We start from the raw sequence: 24,324 nt of genomic DNA, 5'->3' as shown, positions 1-24,324 counted from the left end.
TTGTTTTTAAATGTATATTTTTCTTTAACATCAGGCAGTTGCACACCCCCGCTTTTGTCCGGTGCTATTACAAAATTACCACTTAACTATATTAGCAAACTTAGACAAAAGAAATACAAAGGTCGACTATTCGGTACAATCTAATATCACAACACACGGTAGATTTAAAAATTATTTAAAACAACGGCAGACATAATAAAATCTAAATACGACTTTTGTGTTATAACACAAAAGTTGAATTAATTATATTATTTTTTAGGAAGTGAATTTTTCTTTTTGATTCGATTATTTCCTAACATAATAAATTAATTATACCTACATAGTTATGGGTGGTAAATAATATGTTACAAAGGTCGAGGAAATTTTGCAGTGATAAAGTTGTTGGTTGTAATACGTATTTAATGATATTGCATTTTGTTAATTTACATTGCAAACTTGGTCAAAAACAGCATACTCCACTAATGACCTGATTTGATAAAACCGTTTTCTACGTTGACCTCTTGGCCCAGTTGAACAGGCGCTAACATAATTTTCTTTTTAATAAATATTACTAACAAAATAGTTTGTACGAAGTTAATTATTTTATTTTAATTTTGAAAAGGAACATAAGCATTTTAGAAATTCGAGCAAGAACATATTTAAAAAGAAAACGAAAGCTAGGTATATTTTTTGCGTTGTATTTATGTACTTATATATTTGCGTAACCAACCGTAAAAGAGAAGTACACCGGGTGGAAAACTGCTGCGAATTTTTAAATTTCTAAATCATTCTATATATATATATTTATATATCGTTAACGTACATAGTACATAAAATTCTTATTAGATAATTTACCTACAAATTACACGTAATATACAGGTAGTAAGTAACATTAGCCAAACCAGACTCGAGGTTGACTGTGGACTAGAGGATGTGAATAAGAGAGGTGACCCATGTGGCTGGCCGCGGCGGCTGCTGCGGCTGCCGAAAAGTTAAGTCCTTCCGGCGGTTTACTAACAGGAACACCCCCGGCGCCAGCGCTTAAACAGGGTTTTCCATCTCTTACTAATACCGGCACCGCGACGCGTCTCGGTGACGGTAACGCGTTCTTGCCCTGTTGATCATGAAGGCCGTTTTCGTGGGCCGCTCGCTTTGTTTTATATCTAGAAATAAGGAAAAAAAAAACGTGAAAGCGAAAGTTGAAAAATTTACCAAAAACCCACGAACTTAATGTCTTAATTTAGATATTTTTACTTGCAGTAAACGATTGAAACTACAAATTGTATTTATATTACCTACTACTCATATCCTCTATGATTCTATCACTCCCTCTTCCCTCTTGGACTATTGCCTGGCGACGCCTTTGCAAATACAGTAAATACAGTATAAACTCTTTATAACGAAACTCAATGCATCAAGTATTTCTATTTTGTTGTAGAAAGTTATCGTTATGTGAAGTGTCACACTTTTTTGTCAACTAACGTTTTTCTTTCATTTAACTAAAGAAAAGCGGTTGTTTACGAACTCAGGGTTTCTCTTTCAGAAATTTTGACACTTCAATGATTTAGACAGAGCCTTTCGTATATTGGTAACATAAACAGTAATGCTGATAAAATATAGGTATTTATTGGAGTCTAAAAATGAACTTATTTCTTCTAGAGAACAGCTGTTATGCTATAAAGAGTGTCTAAATGTATGGGTGTTAAGGTAAACCAACAAAATTCATCTAATTTTTACGTTATAGGAAGTATTACGTTATATCGAAAGCCGTTACAAAGACATTAAATTGAATTAAAGCATTGAAAACCTTACAGAAATTCTTCTAAAATTCTTATGTTATAAAGAGTTTACAATGTATAAACAAATACCTAGCAAATCTGTGGATTCGCTTTTAAGCTTTGAGCCAAATCTTTTTATTAGCTAATAGATTCTCTTCTTCAAAACAATATAACTAATTACTAGCGAGCTTTTTATTTTTTATGTATGTACATATATACATACAAATGTAGGGATGAACTACAGAGATAGAAGAGTGATACTCATTTTGTATAAAGAGCAACAAGCAGTTATAAAGCTGGGGCTGCAACGTAGAGAAGTAAATATTAGGAAGGGAGTCAGACAGGGATGCACACTGTCACCGCTACTTTTTAATTTACACATCGAAGGCGCGATCAACATCATTAAAGACAGTGCAACTGTAGCGATAGTTATAGGGACAAAAGATTAGTATGCTTAGATTTCCAGTTATATATAATTAGATATAGCAGCATTAGCATCTAGCAACGAGAAGTTAGAAATAGCTTTAAATAAAATGGAAGTGGTATTGACAAAACAGTATTGTACGAAAATAATTAAAAGTAAAATAAAAATACTGGTATGCAAGTGAAGAAAAAGAAGGGAAAGAGCGAATATAAAGACAGTAGACGAATAACTAGAAGTGGCTGATTTTAGATACCTAGGAAGTCAGATAAGTCAGGACAGAAGGAGTAGTTGGGATATAAAGCAGGGTTGAGTTGCTTTCATGAAAAGAAGTCACTTCTATGCTCGCGAACGAGCAATTTGGAAATTTGAAAAATATTGTTAAAGGTGGGTGCGGCGAAAAAGAAAAGCTTAGAAGCGTTTGAAATGTGATGTTACAGGCGAATGATAAGGATATCGTGGATAGAGAAGGTTAGAAATGAAGAGGTATTAGAAAGAATAGGAGAACAGAAGACTCTACAGAAGCCAATAAGAAATAGGTGAGATACATTTTTAGGGCACCTTCTCAGGCATGAAGTTCTAGTCAGAGACATATTAGAGGCACAAACAGGAGTTAAGAGGAGGAGAGGTAGACCTAGATTAGATTACTGTTCGGAAATTGTTAATGATGTGGGTTGTTCTAGTTTTAGGGAAAAGCAAAGGTTAGCTCAGAATAGGAAAGAATGGAGGTGCGTGTCCAACATGTCTTAGGACTGATGACCTTATGGTGATGATGATACATTGCAGACTGTATCAGTGTCAATTTAGCGATTTTGTGAATCTTAACCAATGTTTGTATAACATCTAAATGAAGGCAGTGTATTGCCATCTATGAATAGTGGGGATTTTTTAGTTTTAATTTCCCAACACCATGTTTATTCAGCGACTGAAGACGCATCGAAAGGTATCCTTATTTGCATACGTAATTTTTACTTTTACTGAAGTTGTAAGATGCTTAAATTAGTAGACGTAACATAACTAAGAATCAGGCCCGCCGCTAACCGTTTGAGCGCCAGCGTGCTAAACAATTTATGTCGCCCGATGACTCATTGAGTAAAGTCTCCCACAAAATAAATTAAAAAAAGTAAAGGATAAAAAATGGTTATTGTGGGTTATCCCTAAGAGATAGACATATACCATCGCGGACTTTTTTGTGGACCCTTTTAAGGTGTATAATACTGTAGTACATTATTTTGATCTATCTCGTAGGGATCAGCCAGCGTTTGCAATGCAAGCGCAAAAAAATGTGTTTATTTACATCACTTTACAAACTTCTAAAATTATCAGTGTTTCTCTACTATATTATGCATGTATTATACATATAAACCTTCCTCTTGAATTACTCTGTCTATTAAAAAAAACCGCATTAACATCCGTTGCGTAGTTTTAAAGATCTAGGCATACATAGGGACAGAAGCGGGGGAAATGCGTTGCATGATTTCGTTAAATAGCAACTCGCATGAAACGAACTTACCCTACCGTGCGTAAAGAAGTTTCACTTCACTGATGGCGTGCGCCTCGGCTTACGCGGGTCTATTAAGAATTACTTTATATTTTATGATCTATAATTTTTGAAGTGATTTGCGGACAACGTGTTTATGCAATAATTAGATATATTATTATGTCGGTAAAAACATAGGTAGCTACTGTGGTTGCATAGATGGACGGCCTCTTCTTGTAACACTTTAAATCTAGGTTGGTTACCTGATACCTGTCGGCGGCTACAATTTATGTACAATCGATCGAGAAATGTATGTCGGAATTATTTAATATACATAAATTGTTATGTACATATGCGTATTTGTATTTGTGTAATTATAATTAAATTGGAACGCGCGCCGCCCTGCTTACAGGATGATGAAACACACTTTACTAATTGTAGCCACCTACAATAAATATAAATATACATATACATACATACGTACATACATTGATACATACTCGATTGATAACGGTAAAGTCCAGACGGGTATTGAATTACATTATTCAAACACCTTAATGATAATAATAATAATATATCAAACATCACGTATCATCATTATTATTATTATTTGTACCCGAATACATTTGTAAGATACGTAACATACTCGTTGTTTGTTCTTATCACTGTGTTGTTCTATTTATTTGCTAGCTGTGTAATCACAGTTAAAAAAAAATGTGGAGCAGAAGCCATATGGCCTAGATTAAAAAATGGAACTGTATCTGATACACAACGTTACGGATAAGGCATTCATGGATAATATTGTCGTTAGATTTGTTGAAGGTATATTAGACAAGAGAAAGTGAATTCCTAAAAGATAATTTTAAGTTTTGAAACAAAGGTAGTTGCCTACATAACTAAAGACATCCCTAAAATTAAAATCCAATCCACCATTGGCAGCTAATATTGCCCATAGAGGAGGTTCCGTCGATTTAGCAATTTTTAGACTTCATTTAGCCGGGATTTCCTCAATTTTAGGAGCAATTAATTTTATTACAACAGTAATTAATATACGAGCAATAGGGATAACCTTAGACCAAACACCTCTGTTAGTTTGGTCTATTGCTATTACAGCCCTTCTTCTTCTTTTATCCCTACCTGTTCTTACAGGAGCAATCACTATGCTTTTAACAGACCGAAATTTAAATACATCATTTTTTGACCCCGCTGGAGGAGGAGATCCTATTCTTTATCAACATTTATTTTGATTTTTTGATCACCCTGAAGTTACATTTTAATTCTCCCTGGATTTGGTATAATTTCCCTTATTATTAGCCAAGAAAGAGGAAAAAAAGAAACTTTTGGATCTTTAGGTATAATTTATGCAATATTAGCAATTGGTTTATTAGGATTTATTGTATGAGCACATCATATATTTACAGTAGGCATGGATGTAGATACCCGAGCCTATTTCACTTCAACTACTATAATTATTGCTGTACCTGATTCGGAGCTTGATCAGGAATAGTAGGAACAGCTCTTAGATTACTAATTCGAGCAGAATTAGGAAATCCAGGAGTCTTAATTGGCAATGACCAAATCTATAATGTCATTGTTACTGCTCACGCTTTTATTAAAATTTTCTTCATGGTTATACCTATCATAATAGGGGGATTTGGAAATTGATTAGTCCCTTTAATGTTAGGGGCACCTGATATAGCTTTCCCTCGAATAAATAATATAAGATTCTGATTACTCCCACCCTCTTTAACATTGCTTTTAATAAGAAGAATAGTCGAAAGAGGGGCATTTCAATTCTAGTTGTCCCGAATCAAAATCTTTGTTCAAATATTCACTTAAGCGCCTGTCTTAAATTATATCTGGTGGTAATAAATAAAAGAGCCTACAAATAATTACAAATACACAAGAAACCAGTAATGATGGTTTTTATGAGGTTCTTTAATGTACCTAAAGTATAAATTGAAACAATAGAAATTGTTTAAATTTTTCCCAAAATTTTCTATAGGTACATATTTTATTTCCAACTATTATTGCTGTCTTGATTTAGATCACGGCTTTTGTTAGTATTCGAGAGGATACCGATTCATTTCCAGATCGACTTTCCCTGGTCTGACTCTTAAGCGTTCTGTGGTATGCTTAGTTACTTAATAACTAGCAGCTACCCAATCCCACAATTCCTAAAAGGATGCTAAAGGTCTTGCTCCCTATATTTCGGCCTTTCATTAGAGTATGGTTGAAGAAATTGCCCGCCCACCAGCATTAACAGCTGGTAGGAACAAAACATGAAAAATTTTCTTTTTTGGACTAAATTCGGTACAGTAAAAGTTCCTCATTTACGGTTTCCTTATTTGCGATTTCATTATTCGCGGGTGAACATATTGCAACCTAGTTTTTGTATCAGCGGTTAAAAATTTCATTATTCGCGGATGCAATCGGTAAACAGAAGAGGATTCGGTGTCATTTATTAAGGGGATTGACCGTAATAGACCGATCTTGTTCCTCTTCTAAACATTGTGATTGAACGCTGTGAGATAAATATCTGATTATTTGGATGGTAAAAGACAAAGGTTCACACTAACTCGATACGTTTTTGGTTTTCAATAATATGGTAATTACAAGCTTTTACAAGTGCTTAAATTTAGTGCTTCTTGTAGGACACGTATTTTCAATATAAATTAAAAATTTAAAAATGACCTTCGACAAGCTTTAGAACAAAGCTTTATCTATCTTACTACAAAATTTCAAACGTCTGTTTCAAACATTAAATTCATGATATCTAGAACCGATAAGCATGTTTTTAATTACGTATCGGTATCTTTTGGCAGCTTTTATAAAAGATGAAAGAGAGTAAACAGAAAAGGATTCGGTGTTATTTTTCAACGTATCTGCATCTTTTAAGTACTGCTGACTCGTGCCCAGGCGACTTTTATGAAAATGTAACCGAGTGAACTAATTCAAAATTCAAAACAAGAAAAAAATCATTAAATTTTTTAAACCCTTGTTTAAAGGTGATTATAACGATTAATTTTAAGTGCGAATTTCTCAATATATTGATTTTATTTTGATATATATTAGTTTTATTTTGGAACCTTAGAACGTATCCCTTATTTCATACTAATCACCATTCCATATCCACGATTTCTGTATTCGTGGCATATTTATAGAACGTACACCCCGCGAATAAAGAGCTTTTACTGTAGTACAGTGTACCCACATTTATAAAAGTAGTCTACTATCTACAAGCACTTACCTATGATTCTGAAACCAAATTTTGACTTGTGTGGGGGTGAGTCGTATTACGGATGCGAGATGTTCTCTTTCGGGTGCCGTGAGGTATCTTTGTTGTCTAAATCGTCTTTCCAATTCGTACGTCTGTGCTTTGGAGAATAGAACTCGTCTTTTCCTTTTCTTTTGGCCGCTATTACTATTAGAACCGTTTTGTTGTTTTTCATTCATATCATTCGATTCGTCGCCATTCTCGCCCTCTTCTAATGAACGTGTGTGACTGACGGAAGATCCTTCGGCTACAGATCTGTCCGAAAGAGCTGGACTTGTACTGTCAGGACTGAGTTGCTGGTGTTGCGTTATGGGAACTGAAAAGAAAAGGGATCTTTTAATTTGATTAACAGGATTATCTTTTGCTACCTAAAGTTTTAAAATCTCCATTAGAACATGAATTTTACAGTAACAAATACTAAATTTTTCTAGATAAACGATTTATTTATTATTCTATACTTATTTTTGAAAAATTTAATTATAGTTTATTTGCTTGGTATGTGACAATAATAGTGCATGTTGTACATCTTCTGCTTAATTGATTATGAATGTTATGATATACATATGTATTATAACCTATTAATGTGTATTACGCATTATAAATAAATTATGGTTTTTGTCATCTCAAAATCTTGTTTTAAATTGTTTCTTGAGTTAATAAAAGTATTACAAACATAAACTGAAAAACGCAAATAAACGTTGATGATTATTATTACATCCTTAATAGAGTAAGTGATGAAGTAGTATTATGAAATTATTAACTGTTATCTGTTGATACAAATCTACACTTCACCTTCACTTGAAATTAACAAAATCAAAGCAGACATCATAAAATTTTATTTATCAGAAGTGAGTAATAATTTAAAAACACAATTTTTTGAAAAATAATTATCTGCATGTACATCATGTATCTTCTATAGTTAAAATTAAATGTATGACTTTGATATAAATTATAAACTGTAAATAGGGCAGGAGCGCCTAAAGAATACTAGTTCCACATTTACTTAATAGTGTCAATTGATTTGTTCTGAAGCAGTTAGATGTACTACTGCTAACAACGTAGGGAACGCCATCTGTATTTTGCGCGATTCGAGAATGTTTGACTTGTTTCATAAATAAATGAGCAGTTAAAAACTCAAAATTCCACAAGTCTGAGTCTCTAAATGAGGATGACACCTTGGGTGGTTTGTGGAGGTTTGTATTTTTAAGTGTTCATTCAAAATAAAAATTGGAAAATGAAGGTGTCATTTCATGTCACTTCCATATGATGAGAAAGTACAAGAGAAATTAAGGGATATTTAAAAAAAATTATGATGATCCTGCCAATGATTGTTCATGATATTTTTTTAAGTTCGTGAAAGAGCCAGTAAGTAAAAGTATTCAACAAACTTCTTTCGGTGTTTTTAATATTTTTAATGGCAATTATTAAACATAGAGCAACTGTTCCCGGGTTTATGTGAAAGAAATTAATTGTAAATTACTTTGAAGATTTCTTTTGAGAGATAAAAATAGCCTGCATTACCACATTTAATGTATTTTACGCAACATCGTCGTAATGAATAATATAAATTTTGTTATAATTCCTAACAATACAAAGTGAATATAATACTTAAGTGTGAAGTTTTTTTTTTGCAGCACATAAATGATCGTAATAATAATACTGCAAACAGCGAATATATCATTCTTTCAGAAGAAGAAACTAGTGATGAATAAATGATTTTTATTTCTCATCATATTTAGAATTCTTGTGAAACCGGGATTGTATTTTGACTAATGACGTAATACCTATAATAACTATATAAAAGTGACCTACTGATAGAATTATTTATGATTCTCATTTTTCATTCACAACAAATGTAATAATTAAAAATATTAAAATATTTGCTTTTTGACCATTACGGGATGAAACGGTGGCATGAGAGAGACTGATTTAACTATTCGGGAAATAGTGCAGCTTCTCTTGTGAGTGGTGTGTAGTGCAGTAATTAGGCTGCTTACAAAACAAATACTTACTACATAAAAATAAATCTAACTTATTTAAAATTTTTGTAATTTTGGGTATTCATAAGTAACTAACCACCTAATACATTACACATTTCCCGGTTTTGGTTAAATTACCGTATTTTTGTAAAGGATTTTTTAAAGAGACTACGATTTTATTAAAATAGAAAAGTGTATAGTCTTGGATGCTTCTCCCCTGAGTCACTGAAGAATAAGGTGGTAATAATCTTTTTACGATCCATTTTACTCCAATCCCATGAAAGTTTATATATCTACGTTCAATAAATAATAGAGATCGATAAATAAAGTTGACGAATCGATTTAGTTAAACTAAAGAGTGTATCGAAGTGAAAACGCATTGTCCACATATACAGCGTTACCGTTATCGAGCCCTTCGTTGTATCCCATGCACATTAGACACGTCCCGTTAAAGTATAAATTAGGGCTACGCTAACCGCAGGGATTGGCTTGGAAACGGGGTCCTGCACGAGAACGAAGATCACGCCTTCTGCAGGATCACCGGTAGCTGTGGTAACGTATAGATATATAGTGGCAAAACTAAGCGATGTGGCAGCTGTTTGCGCCCTTATTATTCTATTAACACACCGGTGAGATGAACACGCATCTGCCCCTAGATCATTTGTCAACCCGCCATTGTCGAAACTTTCTTATGTTTTCGGATATAATATAGACAGATTGCTAGTTTGGTTTTTGTTACACGAAATCTCACAAACGTATGATGAGCTAAAGACTTAACTATTAAGGCCACATATAAAGACATTGTTATAGGTTTTATATGTGAATGTGAATGTCTAATAGTTTCCTTAAATATTAAAAAGTAAGTGCATAAAATGCGTAATGAAGGAATTGAAATTATTTAGATGGGGAGTGAAAAGTATGAATTTAAAAAACTACCTATTTGCTCCGTTGGGGGTGGTTGCGGCCAATGTCTGGGAGGTGGAGGTAGAAGGAGCGTATGAGACGGACTAAGCTCCGATAAAGGCGGGTATAACGCTGCCTCAGGGGGTGCTTCTAAACCTGGAGTCCTGTCGTTGAGTTCCAGGATATCGCTGATGGCAAATCCGGCGGGTTGACGCTGATGGACACCCTGTCCATTTGCTTTCATGCTGTCTAACAGCCTGCAACAAACACAAATAATATTAGTAACCGAAATAAGGAAATGGCGAATGCGAAACTCATAGAAACAATGAAATAGGAAGAAAGAAAGTATATAAGAAAGGCTTAATTCTCTGTATGAGAATTTGCAACTGGGTTAACGCTGTAATACCAAATCCACAAACTGGAAGATTAATGAAATTGTTATTTTTGGCAAATGTACTTTCTACAATTTTTGTCATGTGCTGTTTGCGATTTCTACCTTAAGATCTAATGTAACTAATGAGAAAAGATTGAATGACATTAATAAATTTGTAATAAATTTAAATTGAAGTGGTATCACCACTTTTTTGCAGTGACTGTTATAGATAATAATCTTTGTCTAAAAGGTATTCGTATTCTCTGTTTTCTAAAATAAATATCATTTTCACAACTGTTCAATATCCATTCAAAATAAAGTATAACATATAAAATATGCCGTGAAGAAGACATTTAGTTCAGGATTGTCATTCTGGATGGAAGGTACTGTGCCGAAAGGCCGTCGTTTTCTCAAAATAACCATTGTCATAAGAAGGTGCAATTTAACAGGTAGATATACCTAGGTACTTTAGGTTTCTATAGTTTACCATACAAATCGATACTTCCGACCACTTGTAGTAACACGTATTTCAGACCTTTTTAAAGGACCGGAACGTGACTTTCGTTGGTTCCGAAAGATTTCAACTAAATGACATTCTGCAGGACAAGTGCAGTGAAATATTCATTCATTTTCGTTAGTTACCTATTTGTTCTGCCTGCTTAAATCGACAGCACGGTACTTAAAACATTATAAGTATTTACTACAGGTGGTAACTATTGTATTAAAAGAATAAGAACATGCTCTTCATAAAAACAAGGTAATAAGAATAAGGGGCATTTGAACTGATTAATCTATACTTTAATTAATAACTTTTGTTTTTATATTTTTTGTGTAATCTCTTACTATAGTATGACTTTGATATAAATTATAAACTGTAAATAGGGCAGGAGCGCCTAAAGAATACTAGTTCCACATTTACTTAATAGTGTCAATTGATTTGTTCTGAAGCAGTTAGATGTACTACTGCTAACAACGTAGGGAACGCCATCTGTATTTTGCGCGATTCGAGAATGTTTGACTTGTTTCATAAATAAATGAGCAGTTAAAAACTCAAAATTCCACAAGTCTGAGTCTCTAAATGAGGATGACACCTTGGGTGGTTTGTGGAGGTTTGTATTTTTAAGTGTTCATTCAAAATAAAAATTGGAAAATGAAGGTGTCATTTCATGTCACTTCCATATGATGAGAAAGTACAAGAGAAATTAAGGGATATTTAAAAAAAATTATGATGATCCTGCCAATGATTGTTCATGATATTTTTTTAAGTTCGTGAAAGAGCCAGTAAGTAAAAGTATTCAACAAACTTCTTTCGGTGTTTTTAATATTTTTAATGGCAATTATTAAACATAGAGCAACTGTTCCCGGGTTTATGTGAAAGAAATTAATTGTAAATTACTTTGAAGATTTCTTTTGAGAGATAAAAATAGCCTGCATTACCACATTTAATGTATTTTACGCAACATCGTCGTAATGAATAATATAAATTTTGTTATAATTCCTAACAATACAAAGTGAATATAATACTTAAGTGTGAAGTTTTTTTTTTGCAGCACATAAATGATCGTAATAATAATACTGCAAACAGCGAATATATCATTCTTTCAGAAGAAGAAACTAGTGATGAATAAATGATTTTTATTTCTCATCATATTTAGAATTCTTGTGAAACCGGGATTGTATTTTGACTAATGACGTAATACCTATAATAACTATATAAAAGTGACCTACTGATAGAATTATTTATGATTCTCATTTTTCATTCACAACAAATGTAATAATTAAAAATATTAAAATATTTGCTTTTTGACCATTACGGGATGAAACGGTGGCATGAGAGAGACTGATTTAACTATTCGGGAAATAGTGCAGCTTCTCTTGTGAGTGGTGTGTAGTGCAGTAATTAGGCTGCTTACAAAACAAATACTTACTACATAAAAATAAATCTAACTTATTTAAAATTTTTGTAATTTTGGGTATTCATAAGTAACTAACCACCTAATACATTACACATTTCCCGGTTTTGGTTAAATTACCGTATTTTTGTAAAGGATTTTTTAAAGAGACTACGATTTTATTAAAATAGAAAAGTGTATAGTCTTGGATGCTTCTCCCCTGAGTCACTGAAGAATAAGGTGGTAATAATCTTTTTACGATCCATTTTACTCCAATCCCATGAAAGTTTATATATCTACGTTCAATAAATAATAGAGATCGATAAATAAAGTTGACGAATCGATTTAGTTAAACTAAAGAGTGTATCGAAGTGAAAACGCATTGTCCACATATACAGCGTTACCGTTATCGAGCCCTTCGTTGTATCCCATGCACATTAGACACGTCCCGTTAAAGTATAAATTAGGGCTACGCTAACCGCAGGGATTGGCTTGGAAACGGGGTCCTGCACGAGAACGAAGATCACGCCTTCTGCAGGATCACCGGTAGCTGTGGTAACGTATAGATATATAGTGGCAAAACTAAGCGATGTGGCAGCTGTTTGCGCCCTTATTATTCTATTAACACACCGGTGAGATGAACACGCATCTGCCCCTAGATCATTTGTCAACCCGCCATTGTCGAAACTTTCTTATGTTTTCGGATATAATATAGACAGATTGCTAGTTTGGTTTTTGTTACACGAAATCTCACAAACGTATGATGAGCTAAAGACTTAACTATTAAGGCCACATATAAAGACATTGTTATAGGTTTTATATGTGAATGTGAATGTCTAATAGTTTCCTTAAATATTAAAAAGTAAGTGCATAAAATGCGTAATGAAGGAATTGAAATTATTTAGATGGGGAGTGAAAAGTATGAATTTAAAAAACTACCTATTTGCTCCGTTGGGGGTGGTTGCGGCCAATGTCTGGGAGGTGGAGGTAGAAGGAGCGTATGAGACGGACTAAGCTCCGATAAAGGCGGGTATAACGCTGCCTCAGGGGGTGCTTCTAAACCTGGAGTCCTGTCGTTGAGTTCCAGGATATCGCTGATGGCAAATCCGGCGGGTTGACGCTGATGGACACCCTGTCCATTTGCTTTCATGCTGTCTAACAGCCTGCAACAAACACAAATAATATTAGTAACCGAAATAAGGAAATGGCGAATGCGAAACTCATAGAAACAATGAAATAGGAAGAAAGAAAGTATATAAGAAAGGCTTAATTCTCTGTATGAGAATTTGCAACTGGGTTAACGCTGTAATACCAAATCCACAAACTGGAAGATTAATGAAATTGTTATTTTTGGCAAATGTACTTTCTACAATTTTTGTCATGTGCTGTTTGCGATTTCTACCTTAAGATCTAATGTAACTAATGAGAAAAGATTGAATGACATTAATAAATTTGTAATAAATTTAAATTGAAGTGGTATCACCACTTTTTTGCAGTGACTGTTATAGATAATAATCTTTGTCTAAAAGGTATTCGTATTCTCTGTTTTCTAAAATAAATATCATTTTCACAACTGTTCAATATCCATTCAAAATAAAGTATAACATATAAAATATGCCGTGAAGAAGACATTTAGTTCAGGATTGTCATTCTGGATGGAAGGTACTGTGCCGAAAGGCCGTCGTTTTCTCAAAATAACCATTGTCATAAGAAGGTGCAATTTAACAGGTAGATATACCTAGGTACTTTAGGTTTCTATAGTTTACCATACAAATCGATACTTCCGACCACTTGTAGTAACACGTATTTCAGACCTTTTTAAAGGACCGGAACGTGACTTTCGTTGGTTCCGAAAGATTTCAACTAAATGACATTCTGCAGGACAAGTGCAGTGAAATATTCATTCATTTTCGTTAGTTACCTATTTGTTCTGCCTGCTTAAATCGACAGCACGGTACTTAAAACATTATAAGTATTTACTACAGGTGGTAACTATTGTATTAAAAGAATAAGAACATGCTCTTCATAAAAACAAGGTAATAAGAATAAGGGGCATTTGAACTGATTAATCTATACTTTAATTAATAACTTTTGTTTTTATATTTTTTGTGTAATCTCTTACTATAATTTCGAATGGAATTAAACAGCAATTTCTTATCGAAAATTGCAAGAAAACTGCGCAATTATTTACCTTTGTAAATCATTAAAAATATTTTTAATAAATAAATTTATATCAATTTGCTGATGGAAATGTCGATACGCATGATTAGAATTTTTGTAACGATAAGTAAAACATAAAAGAGGAGGAGTTTTTCGTTGATAGCGGGCCGAGATAAGAAATTATCATTAAAGGAAAAGAAAATAAAAAATAATCGTTTGTCGACAAGAGAAATACGTACGTCGGTATGTACATGATTTTTTGAATCAGATTACGACTGTTGCTATTGTTTCGATTTACGTAAGACCAAAGTAAATAATTAATAAGAACAATAATAAAAATCTTGTTTTATATCGAAAATATTTGTCAGTAAAACGTCAAAAAATAAAAAATAAAAGTTGAACAGAGTAAAATAGTTCAATAGAGTTTAGAGTTTGATGTAAAATGTTTTTCAAATAAATGCAACAAGAGCGGAAAGGTTCCACAACTGACCTTAGGGCTGCTGCAGAAGAACACCAAGCACCAGGCAGTAGAGCTGGTGCCCATGGGTGCAGAAGCAGAGGTGGCCAGGCCAAAAAGGGTGTAGAAACCCCCGGCGTAGGCATCGTATTTTCACTTTTCGTAGCCTCTGTCCGAGGCTTGCCGTCTTCAGCCACCGTTTTGATACAATTAGTACCAATCTTTTGCGAAAATTCAGATTATCCTTTCGCACAATACTGCTCATAAACTAATAGTTCACATTTTTCTATAATACGGGTTTAATAAAACATGTTTAGGTTTTCAAAATAAAATGGGAAATTGCGCTTAAAATCACTTTTAATTAGAATGATATTGATGTTCGAATTGCGTTTTTGTACAAAAAGATAGCGACCGGAGCGGCGTTTCGTTCGAATTGAGGACTTCTTCAAGTGCCGTGGCACGCGATTTTACTCGAAATCTGGAGCACCACTAGTGAAAAGTATTGCTGAAGAGCAACCCTCTAGTGGATGGCCTCTCGTGGTGCTCTTAGGCCGGCCAATCAGAAGTATTTAGTCGGAGGAGGAGACATAGGTGTCCAATGGTGCGCCTCCCCTCGCGCGTGGATCGATTTCACCCCTGGCCTGGGAACGTGATACATGTGGGGGTGGCTGTTTAATACTAACTACAAAAAGGATCCATTCACGACTAGAATTATTATTCGTGTCAACTTAATTGCATCTACGGTGTGTCCGAAACAATTAGATATACCAGGAAAATGTTTTCCAGAATTTATCGAATTTGTACTTAAATCAATATCACAAAACTAAAGGAAAAATCGTGGTTAAGTATGTTTCTATTTTACTTTCTCGCATATATCCTGATAATATCCTTGCAAACTTTTGTAAAAGGATAAACAAATGATCCCCCAATCAGAAATTCCAGGATTTTCCCATTACCCTTACATTTAACCAATCCGAGTCCTCTGTGAGTAAATTTGATTCAAGTTATTGATTTAGATCTAGAACCTAGATAAATGTATTTATAAGTGCGCTTGAAGTTATTTCAATTATTTCACTTATTTAAATTAGTTATCTACTATTATTATCAGATCATTTCAGAAATATGATTAAAATCTACATGCTCTTCTTTAACGTGTACGTTTTATTTTTGCTGCGTACATACCTTTTAGACAAAGTACTACATTGTTGGTCATCGCGAATTTAAAAATATTGTATAGTCACGCGCTCAAATTAAAATATCGTTAGAGAGAAATACAGCGATGGTTGTGGTTTGGGTTTACTTTTGTGTTGGAAATTATGTTGGTAATTTTAAAGGAATAAGGAAAAATCTTTTTTATCTCACAATTTTAGTTGGTGTTCCTACATATACTTATAATAAATAGTTACAGAAATTTGAATTAAACAATACCTTTATTACACCCATAAAAAGGCAGACTTAAGTAAAAAACATGCCTTATGAATAATTCAGTTAATTGTTTTCTAAGAATAAAAAACCTCAAAAATAAAATTTTTAAACCGCCTAAAAAGTTATTGAAAATTTTCTGGTTTTTAATAATATACAAACAATTTAAACTAAACAAATTAAATTCATTATTCGATTTTGGATAAAAGTAGTAAGAAAAGTGTGGTTTGTGCGAATCGGGTGGTCCACATGACTAACTTCCCAATAGAAATAATAAAAATGTCATATTTTATTTATCACTATTTTTATTATTGTTATATCATTCCTATATAAATGTACGTATACGTTTCTTATTATTTTTTTATACAAAACTTCCTAACAAGCAATAATAAAAATATTACTGAAAAGATGTTTGGATTCTGCATTAATAAATACTACAATTTATAAATTGCAAAATTGAGCTAGACTGAAGTTTTTTAATGCACCACATAAATGGCTGGACTAGTTTTGCTGAAAACCTAATTAGTTTTAACTGGCGTGATTATGCAATTGGTCTCATATCAATATTATTTTTTCTTCTTGAGATATTCGAGACAAAAAATAATTCCGAACATACGTACACACAGACATACGCTTAAAAACTGCCGCAACAAGTACCCATATTAGTCGCAATACCTACCAAAACACTTTACAATGTCGTAGCTACTTGCATATTGATCCAATATACAAATGCATTGTAATTATTACATCGCTTTATTATAATATTCAATTTTCATTTATGGTTGTAACGTAAGTAGCTTTAAGTTAGGTTAAGGTGGGAAAGGCTTTCTTGAATAGCCCACATAGAATGCTATGTACCAAGGGGTTAGGTCCAACCGTCCAAATTTAGACCAGCTCAACGTTCAACTAGTTATTACATAGTAATGCTCTTATACGTAGGTATTGCGGTTCTGCGTATCTAGGTAGGTATAGGTTTATTATAATTATATACTTCATTTACATTCTCTAGCGATGTGCCCCTTCCAATGTCTTGGATGCGCGCTGGCAAAAAACTCCTTAGACTCTCTACTCTTGTTCATTAAACATACTTGCCAAAAATTTTGTTCAATCATGAATAGTAGTGTGAGTCGAAAACAAGCGTAAAAGCCGTTAATATATCTTCAAATATAAACAAACATCTCGTTGATATTTTCACTAGTAAATGGTACCAATAACATTTGAGCAATGCAATTGTAGTGGATAAAATGGTGAATTTTTCCGTGCAGTACTGTATGGATTATAAGCTCCTCATCTGTTAAGAGTTTGGTCGAGAGTTGTCTCCTTTCTTTTCTGACCTAGTGCTGTTCTTTTCTACTTTGTGCCGGTCAAACTGAAGGTCACATCGCTAGAGAAAGTCAACGAAGTATAACTTCTGTGGTAACGTCATTTTGTGGAGTTATTTTCTTTCAAGATTTGAATCTTTAGAATTAGCTGACTTTTAAAACGTCTAAATGTAAGACGTAACTTGTTTGCTTTAGATAAGCCGTCGATATCCAGAATGTTGTCGTTTAATCAAAATTTCTAATTAAAAATTATCAACCTATTGACGTATTGGACGTACTTGAATGTCGATATTCAGTTATACGGTAATAATTAGGATGTTGTAGTGACTATGGCGTAAACACTCGCTGATGGAATCATTAGGTTACAGTGAGGAGGGACTTTCAATGAACCAGATATTATTCTAATAAAAAATAATATAGTAGGTAATTTAAAAAAGTAGTCCTAGCTCTACGATAAGCTAGCTGATCGTTTAAATCTTAATAAACAAATCAAAATTCAGTTAAGTATTTTATACTGTTGAGATAAGTATTATGATTATTTTGTAGCGATGTATTGTAAGTGGGTATTATCGCCGCGTGAATTGAAAAAGCCTATTACCGAGCGTTACTCTGAGCAACATTGTTTGAAAATCTCAGCTAAATAATTAAGTTGAGATACTGGAGTTTCAAGTGTAGCCCACTAATCTGCTGTTCATAGTTAATTCCTTTCATAATGAGTTCGGATTTGGGTGTCGATAATAACAAATACTTTTTTTCACAGTAATTAAGCAGTAGATTACTTCCGATAAAGTGGCACTCATTTCGCTATTTCAAACTCAATTTTCTTCTAAATAGAAAATGATATTAATTGCAAATAAATCATATACAATTACAGATCTCTCTATACATATTTCCCCCTCAAAAATATTACATGACTTTTTCAAGAATTTTTGGGGCTGATATAGCGTAATTGATATAAATTCATTTTGTATCTACCATCAAAAATTTTCAGAAATAATCAATAAAATAAGGGAAATGAAATAATTAAGAAACTTTTTCTAACTGATCGAAACACATCGATTGGCGGATGATCTAAAATGCGCGAGTCAGACAGGGATGCACACTGTCACCGCTACTTTTTAATCTACATATTGAAGACGCGACCAACATTATTAAAGACAGTACAACTGTAGGGATAGATATACAGGGGCAAAAGATTAATATGCTTAGATTTGCAAATGATATAGTAGTATTAGCATTTAACAAGGAGGAGTTGGAGATAGCTTTAAATAAAATGGAAGCGGTATTAACAAAACAGTACTGTATGAAAATAAATAAAAGTAAAACACAAATACTGGTATACAAGGGAATAAAAAGTAGAGAAAGAGCGAATATAAAGATAGGAGACGAAAAATTAGAAGAAGTGGCCGATTTCAGGTATCTAAGAAGTCAGATAAGTCAGGACGGAAGGCGTAGTAGGGATATAAAGCAGAGGATAACGCAGGGTCGAGTCGCCTTTAATAAAAAGAAGTCACTTCTATGCTTGCGAACGGTTAATTTAGAAATTTGTTGTTAAAGGTGTATGTTTGGAGCACGTCGCTGTACGGGTGCGAAACATGGACAGTGGGCGCGGCGGAAAAGAAAAGGTTAGAAGCCGTTCGAAAGGTGGTGTTATAAGAGAATGATGAGGATATCGTGAACAGAGAAAGTTACATAGGTATTAGAAAGAAGAGGAGAACAGAGGACTCTATGGAAGTCAATAAGAAATAGGCGAGATAGGTTAGTAGGGCACCTTCTCAGGCATGTTAAGATTGTGGGTTGTTCTAGTTTTAGAGAAATGCAAAGATTAGCTCAGGATAGGAAAGAGTGGAGATGCGTGTCCAAGTGTTAGGACTGACCATCTTATGATGATGAGTTTAAAAAGTTTAATAGGTCAATACTGTAACTAACGTCTAAGTAGGTAACAAGCAAATCTTCGACCTGAAGGTGTGTCAGTCTCTTCTGAAATGATAGCTGTGAAGCTAGTACCTACAGCACAGTTGCCCATTAAATATGAATATAGAATTAGGACAAACAGAAATTATTGTTTATTTATTTTTGAATAAATTTCGGATCAGGGCAACTTAAACTACCCACAAATTCAATAGGTTCATAAAATTGTAACTGCTTTTTCCCATCACCTTGGTGAAAGAACGCGTTATCTCTTTAAAATTTTAATTGTTGGTCTTTGGCATTGATTTTTGGTATGCGCTGTGACATGGTCTGGTGCCTACATTATTAGACTTCGCTCGTTTCATGATTTGTGTGCACGGCTTACGTTTTCTTGTCATTCATTCGATTATGTGATTCTAAAACGTTTTGGAAACTTAGCGGACGTAATGAGTTTGGCCAAGAGTTGAGAATTATGACGTGATTTGTTATGTAAGACGTACAGGCGTACGTGATATCTGGGGCCTCAACTTTATTGGGAGTTCTGATTTTAAGTTATCGTTACATTTCGCATCTGTTGTGTGATTTTTTGTTACTCTTCGAGTTTGATTCTAGCCAATCCAATATAAAGACAGCAGTGTTATGGGGTGGCCGAGCATATATGTTTTTTGTAGCTAATGATGTATTAAGTATTTGAAAAGTCAATCTAATTTTACTATTACGTGGTACGAGTGCATCCTGCATCATTAATGAAATCATCGAATCATTTACAAAGCTTAGGAGAAATACTGATAATTTTTTGGGTACTTTATGGGACCATTGACAACTGGCCTTTTATGTGATTATGATTTAACCATTACTTCTAGTTGTCCTGATTTTTCTAGTACTTTTTAGTACATACAATTTTGCAGACTTAAGTACTAGTCTGTGTTGATTGACATGGTCTTAAGAACAGAAAAGAAAGAAAAAATTAACGTTACGTAATCATTAATTTTAATTGTAATGTGATTAATCAACATTTATTATATTTCCTTTGCAGCGATCATACGTTAGCGTTCTACGATTGTGCTTGATACACGCAATGTTTCATATAATCTCATACAAAGAAGCCAAGTAGATCTAGATCCGAAATACGCACCGGCCAAGGTACAGGATCTGTACATCCAATCCAGAGTTTAGGAAACTTGTCGTTTAGATCTAGAAACTCACGCAATGGTTAATGCAATAAAACTATACAAGATCACACGTTTATAAGAATAAAGAACTGCTCTAGGCTAACTGTCGCATTAACATTACCAATCACACTTAATTTAATCTAACAAATAACAAACAACGCATGAGTCAAAAACTTAATAGAAATACAACACGGATGCTATTAATTGCTACCTGATCGAATGAGGCGCTGCATTGTCCTATTTTCCTGCGTGATCCAACAAGGACTGGATTGGCCCTTGTCTGTAGTTTCAAATATGTTTATCTCGAAAACGGTTAACCGGATCACCAAATATTTACTTAATACTATTTACTTATTTTGCCTTATCACCTCCTACTTATTTCAAAAACACCCTGTACATTAAATCAGTAGGTCCTAGTCAAATGATAAGTAGATGCAATCTATTAATAACAAACATTTCCGAAATTACTTTGGCTTTTTTAATGATTATATTGTGTAAGCATCCAATTACAAGAGGCCATGTTTTAATTAATTTAATTATTGTTAAGTTTAATCATTCTAAAATACATAAATACACATATTCATATTGTAAATTATTTTGCATTTTATAATCCTCGTGAATGTCACAATATTGTTCCGGTTAATGTAGTAAGTGATATCTATATAGAGGTACACAAAATAAAAATTAATCGATTTATTGGAGAGTTATAAACAAGGTATAGATAATAAGTACATATTTGAAGAGAACTACAAATCCAGGTAGCCCAAAATAATTAGATATTAAACCTAACGTCTTATAGCTAGAAAATTCGGGCTGTACTTCAGCATGTTCTTTCTACATCATAAAGGAAAATATTACATGTTCATCCAATAAATATATGTTGTGCATTTTGCAGCTCTTATATACTTTTATATAAACTTACTGCATTTCACACATTATGGTTAAACAATTTCATGTTTCTAACTCCTATTTTGTGTATTTGTTTGGTTTGGTGTTTAAATTTTATATTATGATTGCTTGTCGGACCACAGCAGGAACTTGTGAAATTTCGTGCGTATACGGATAGGTACCTATGCATGAAGGTAAGGGCCGCTTGAAAATTTTTATGAATGAATGAAGAGAGTTTTACTACAACGTATTATTACTATGGCCTTTGTTAAGCGGGTGGTCCTTGACGACATCCAGTCTATGGTGTAAGGGCTAATATCTGCACAGGTGTTCGAAACGACACCACGGCAAAGGACATTCTTTTTACTTAGACCGGATGTTTCTAGCCGGCACTTGTGGAATCTATCGTTTCCCATTCAAAATTTCGAGTTGTTCGTTTATTGCATTAGCCGAAAAGGTATAAAGCTGCCCGGTCAACTACCCTGCGTCTCTTTCTAGCATACCTTTTCTCTTCTTCCGACAAAATGAAATTGATTGCTGATAGAAAAAACAACATTATAAGAAACAGGATTTACGTAATAAAGTCGTGCTGAGAAAAGTCGCTTTATTATTAAAGTAAAAACGATTTATTAAGTAATTTTAAAGAATTGTTAAAAGTGTAGTATCAAAAGCATTTTGTTATAATTTTAGGTAATAATGAATTGTTGATTTAAGGTAGTACATATTTGTATATTTAATTAACAGTAATTCTTGATTCAATTTTAGATAGTTTTGCTATAGAGGTAGTTTAGAATTTCGTGGGCCACGACCTTGAGTTGCGGAATGACAAAATTTCGCCTGTTTATTGATTTCTATCTGTTACTAAAAATATTGACCGCCTGTTTACGTGGTTAATAGTTGAGTCAATGTTTTTGAAATATGAATACAGTAAGGACTGTCCTTCTAATATTTTGCGGCCCAGGACATTTTGAAATACCTCTACCATGAGGTTTGTATTTATTTATTATTTTTATAATTTTAATTTAATTGTAATTCAACGTTTTAATAAGATGGACCTTTTACAGTTTTACACTATCATCAATATATTTTAAATTCACTAGAATAATCTACCTTGATAAAGCCTTAAAACATAAAGGCGAAACGTTGGTTTGCTAATTTCATCAATGAATAACTTTTCATTCCTTAATGTTTCAAGTCGTAGCAGATCGGTGTGTTTCTTGTAATCAAATCATCCTGGACATGTAATATTACATATTCTATATGTCTACTTTTGTACCGCTTGTAATGATTTGAACAATAAATTTCAAGCAATATTGAGAGTATCATCATATGGAAGACATGTTTACTGTGAAATTAATGTAGTAACGCTTTCTTCAATGAATGAATGAATGTGTTCTCTACGCACGAGTATGTATTTAATTGAAAACAGCAGAAGGTTTTGGACATCTCACAACCTTTAGTTTTAGGAAACTAATGTTATATTTTTAACGTAAGGTCTATCCGCTAAACCAAGGTTTCTGTTAAGTATTATATAAACTTTGTCATATTGTTTTCTTTTTGGCATTGGTATAGAATTTTTTAGGTATTCTACTTGGTGGTTTAGATTGGCAACCTAATTAATAAATTAATCGTTACGTTGCATAGCATTAAAGAGAAACAGAAAACGGGGAAAGTCTTTAACTTATATGACTTTTGCTTATCTTGTTAATTTGTGTGTTGATAAGAAATTCAGATGTAAAAATTTCGTCTATAGAAACTAAATTAAAGTTAATCCCAGAAGTTCTACTCGATCTGGCTTAGAATATCATTCTATTACAGTAATGTAGATGTTGAATCGATGAAGCTTTCAAGTAATGTAACTCCATATTTAAAAATAAAGTAACACTTTTAGTTTACGAATAATTTATTATAACCACTATAATTATTTCGACACACTGTGCCTTCTTCAGGTGGTGAAGATATCGCACATATCTGAAGAAGTATTTTTATTTTATTTTTAATGTACATGTAGATGCGTTTTTCGCTAAAACCAAATTGCGGTTTCCTACTTAAGAATGCTTACCCGTAACGGTAGTCGTCCTCTATGGAAACATAGTCAGGAGGGATTATATGCCAGTTGCTATCGTAGTAATTTTCTTCGTAACCGTTCACCGCCATTTCGTTAGTATCGGTAGATGAGAGTCACTAATTGTAATCTGGCCGTAATATCTACGCTACGCAATGTAAGATTGTACACTGCGATTTTTCAAAGTTCCTCCATAGAAACGAACCGAATCGTATAAAGCATACGTTTTCTGTGATCAGACACGACTGATTAATCGGAAAGTGAAATAAAATTGATAACTTTCACAAAAATGATATCAGACTCTTATCTTTTCGATAAACACCAGGTGGACGCTACTAACATCTCTCGATTGGTAGGTAGCTATTAGAGTGACGAATGATAACGCCATATACCGAATATAAAGAGATGTTTTTATTATTGAAGAACTGACATTATATAGCAGGTACAATATTATTTTAAACAAGTGACAATTAAGATTATTACAATGGAAAGTATTTACTTGTAATCCATTTAATACTCTATCATTATGAAATCATAAGCTCTATTTTTGATGGCTCGGGACAAATTTTTATTCACCAAAAAGCTTCACAAGTTTCTTAATGGTTGTGTTTAAAACCTGACTTTTAAAGAACGAATTTTTATGTATTCAAATAGGTATGTTTTTTCTTCTTTCATAAAGAGACTCAGATCAGTAATCTTATTTAGGTACTTTTGAGTCTCCTAATGCCGATAATTCAATCTACAAATTCGTTGTTGTTTTTTAAATATTAATTAAAAGACTGATGGGAGATTATATTTTTGCAGGTTTTACTAAATAGACCATGGGATCTCATAGTTTGTGCGAT

At 33.3% G+C, this 24,324-nt stretch overlaps 1 protein-coding gene across 2 annotated transcripts; it reads right to left on the bottom strand.

The window, feature by feature from the left end:
• On the bottom strand, positions 1 to 23,765 carry LOC108733130 (homeobox protein XENK-2-like). Of its 2 annotated transcripts, XM_018464187.2 has the most exons (4): positions 23,477 to 23,765; positions 13,022 to 13,245; positions 6,909 to 7,251; positions 1 to 1,142 (listed from the first exon to the last, which is right to left on the bottom strand). In XM_018464187.2, the coding sequence occupies exons 1-4, from the start codon at positions 23,569 to 23,571 to the stop codon at positions 872 to 874; spliced, it is 933 nt and encodes a 310-aa protein (XP_018319689.1). In that variant the 5' UTR covers positions 23,572 to 23,765; the 3' UTR covers positions 1 to 871. The 2 variants fall into 2 exon arrangements, with proteins under 2 accessions (XP_018319689.1, XP_018319690.1); XM_018464188.2 differs by lacking the exons at positions 13,022 to 13,245; positions 23,477 to 23,765 and adding an exon at positions 9,851 to 10,106.
• Positions 23,766 to 24,324: the final 559 nt, after the last annotated feature.

The sequence above is a fragment of the Agrilus planipennis genome, unplaced genomic scaffold, assembly GCF_000699045.2.
Source record: "Agrilus planipennis isolate EAB-ADULT unplaced genomic scaffold, Apla_2.0 scaffold53, whole genome shotgun sequence".
Classification (NCBI taxonomy): domain Eukaryota; kingdom Metazoa; phylum Arthropoda; class Insecta; order Coleoptera; family Buprestidae; genus Agrilus; species Agrilus planipennis.
Note: the sequence above shows the minus strand (reverse complement) of the source record. Positions and strands in the feature narration are given on the sequence as shown.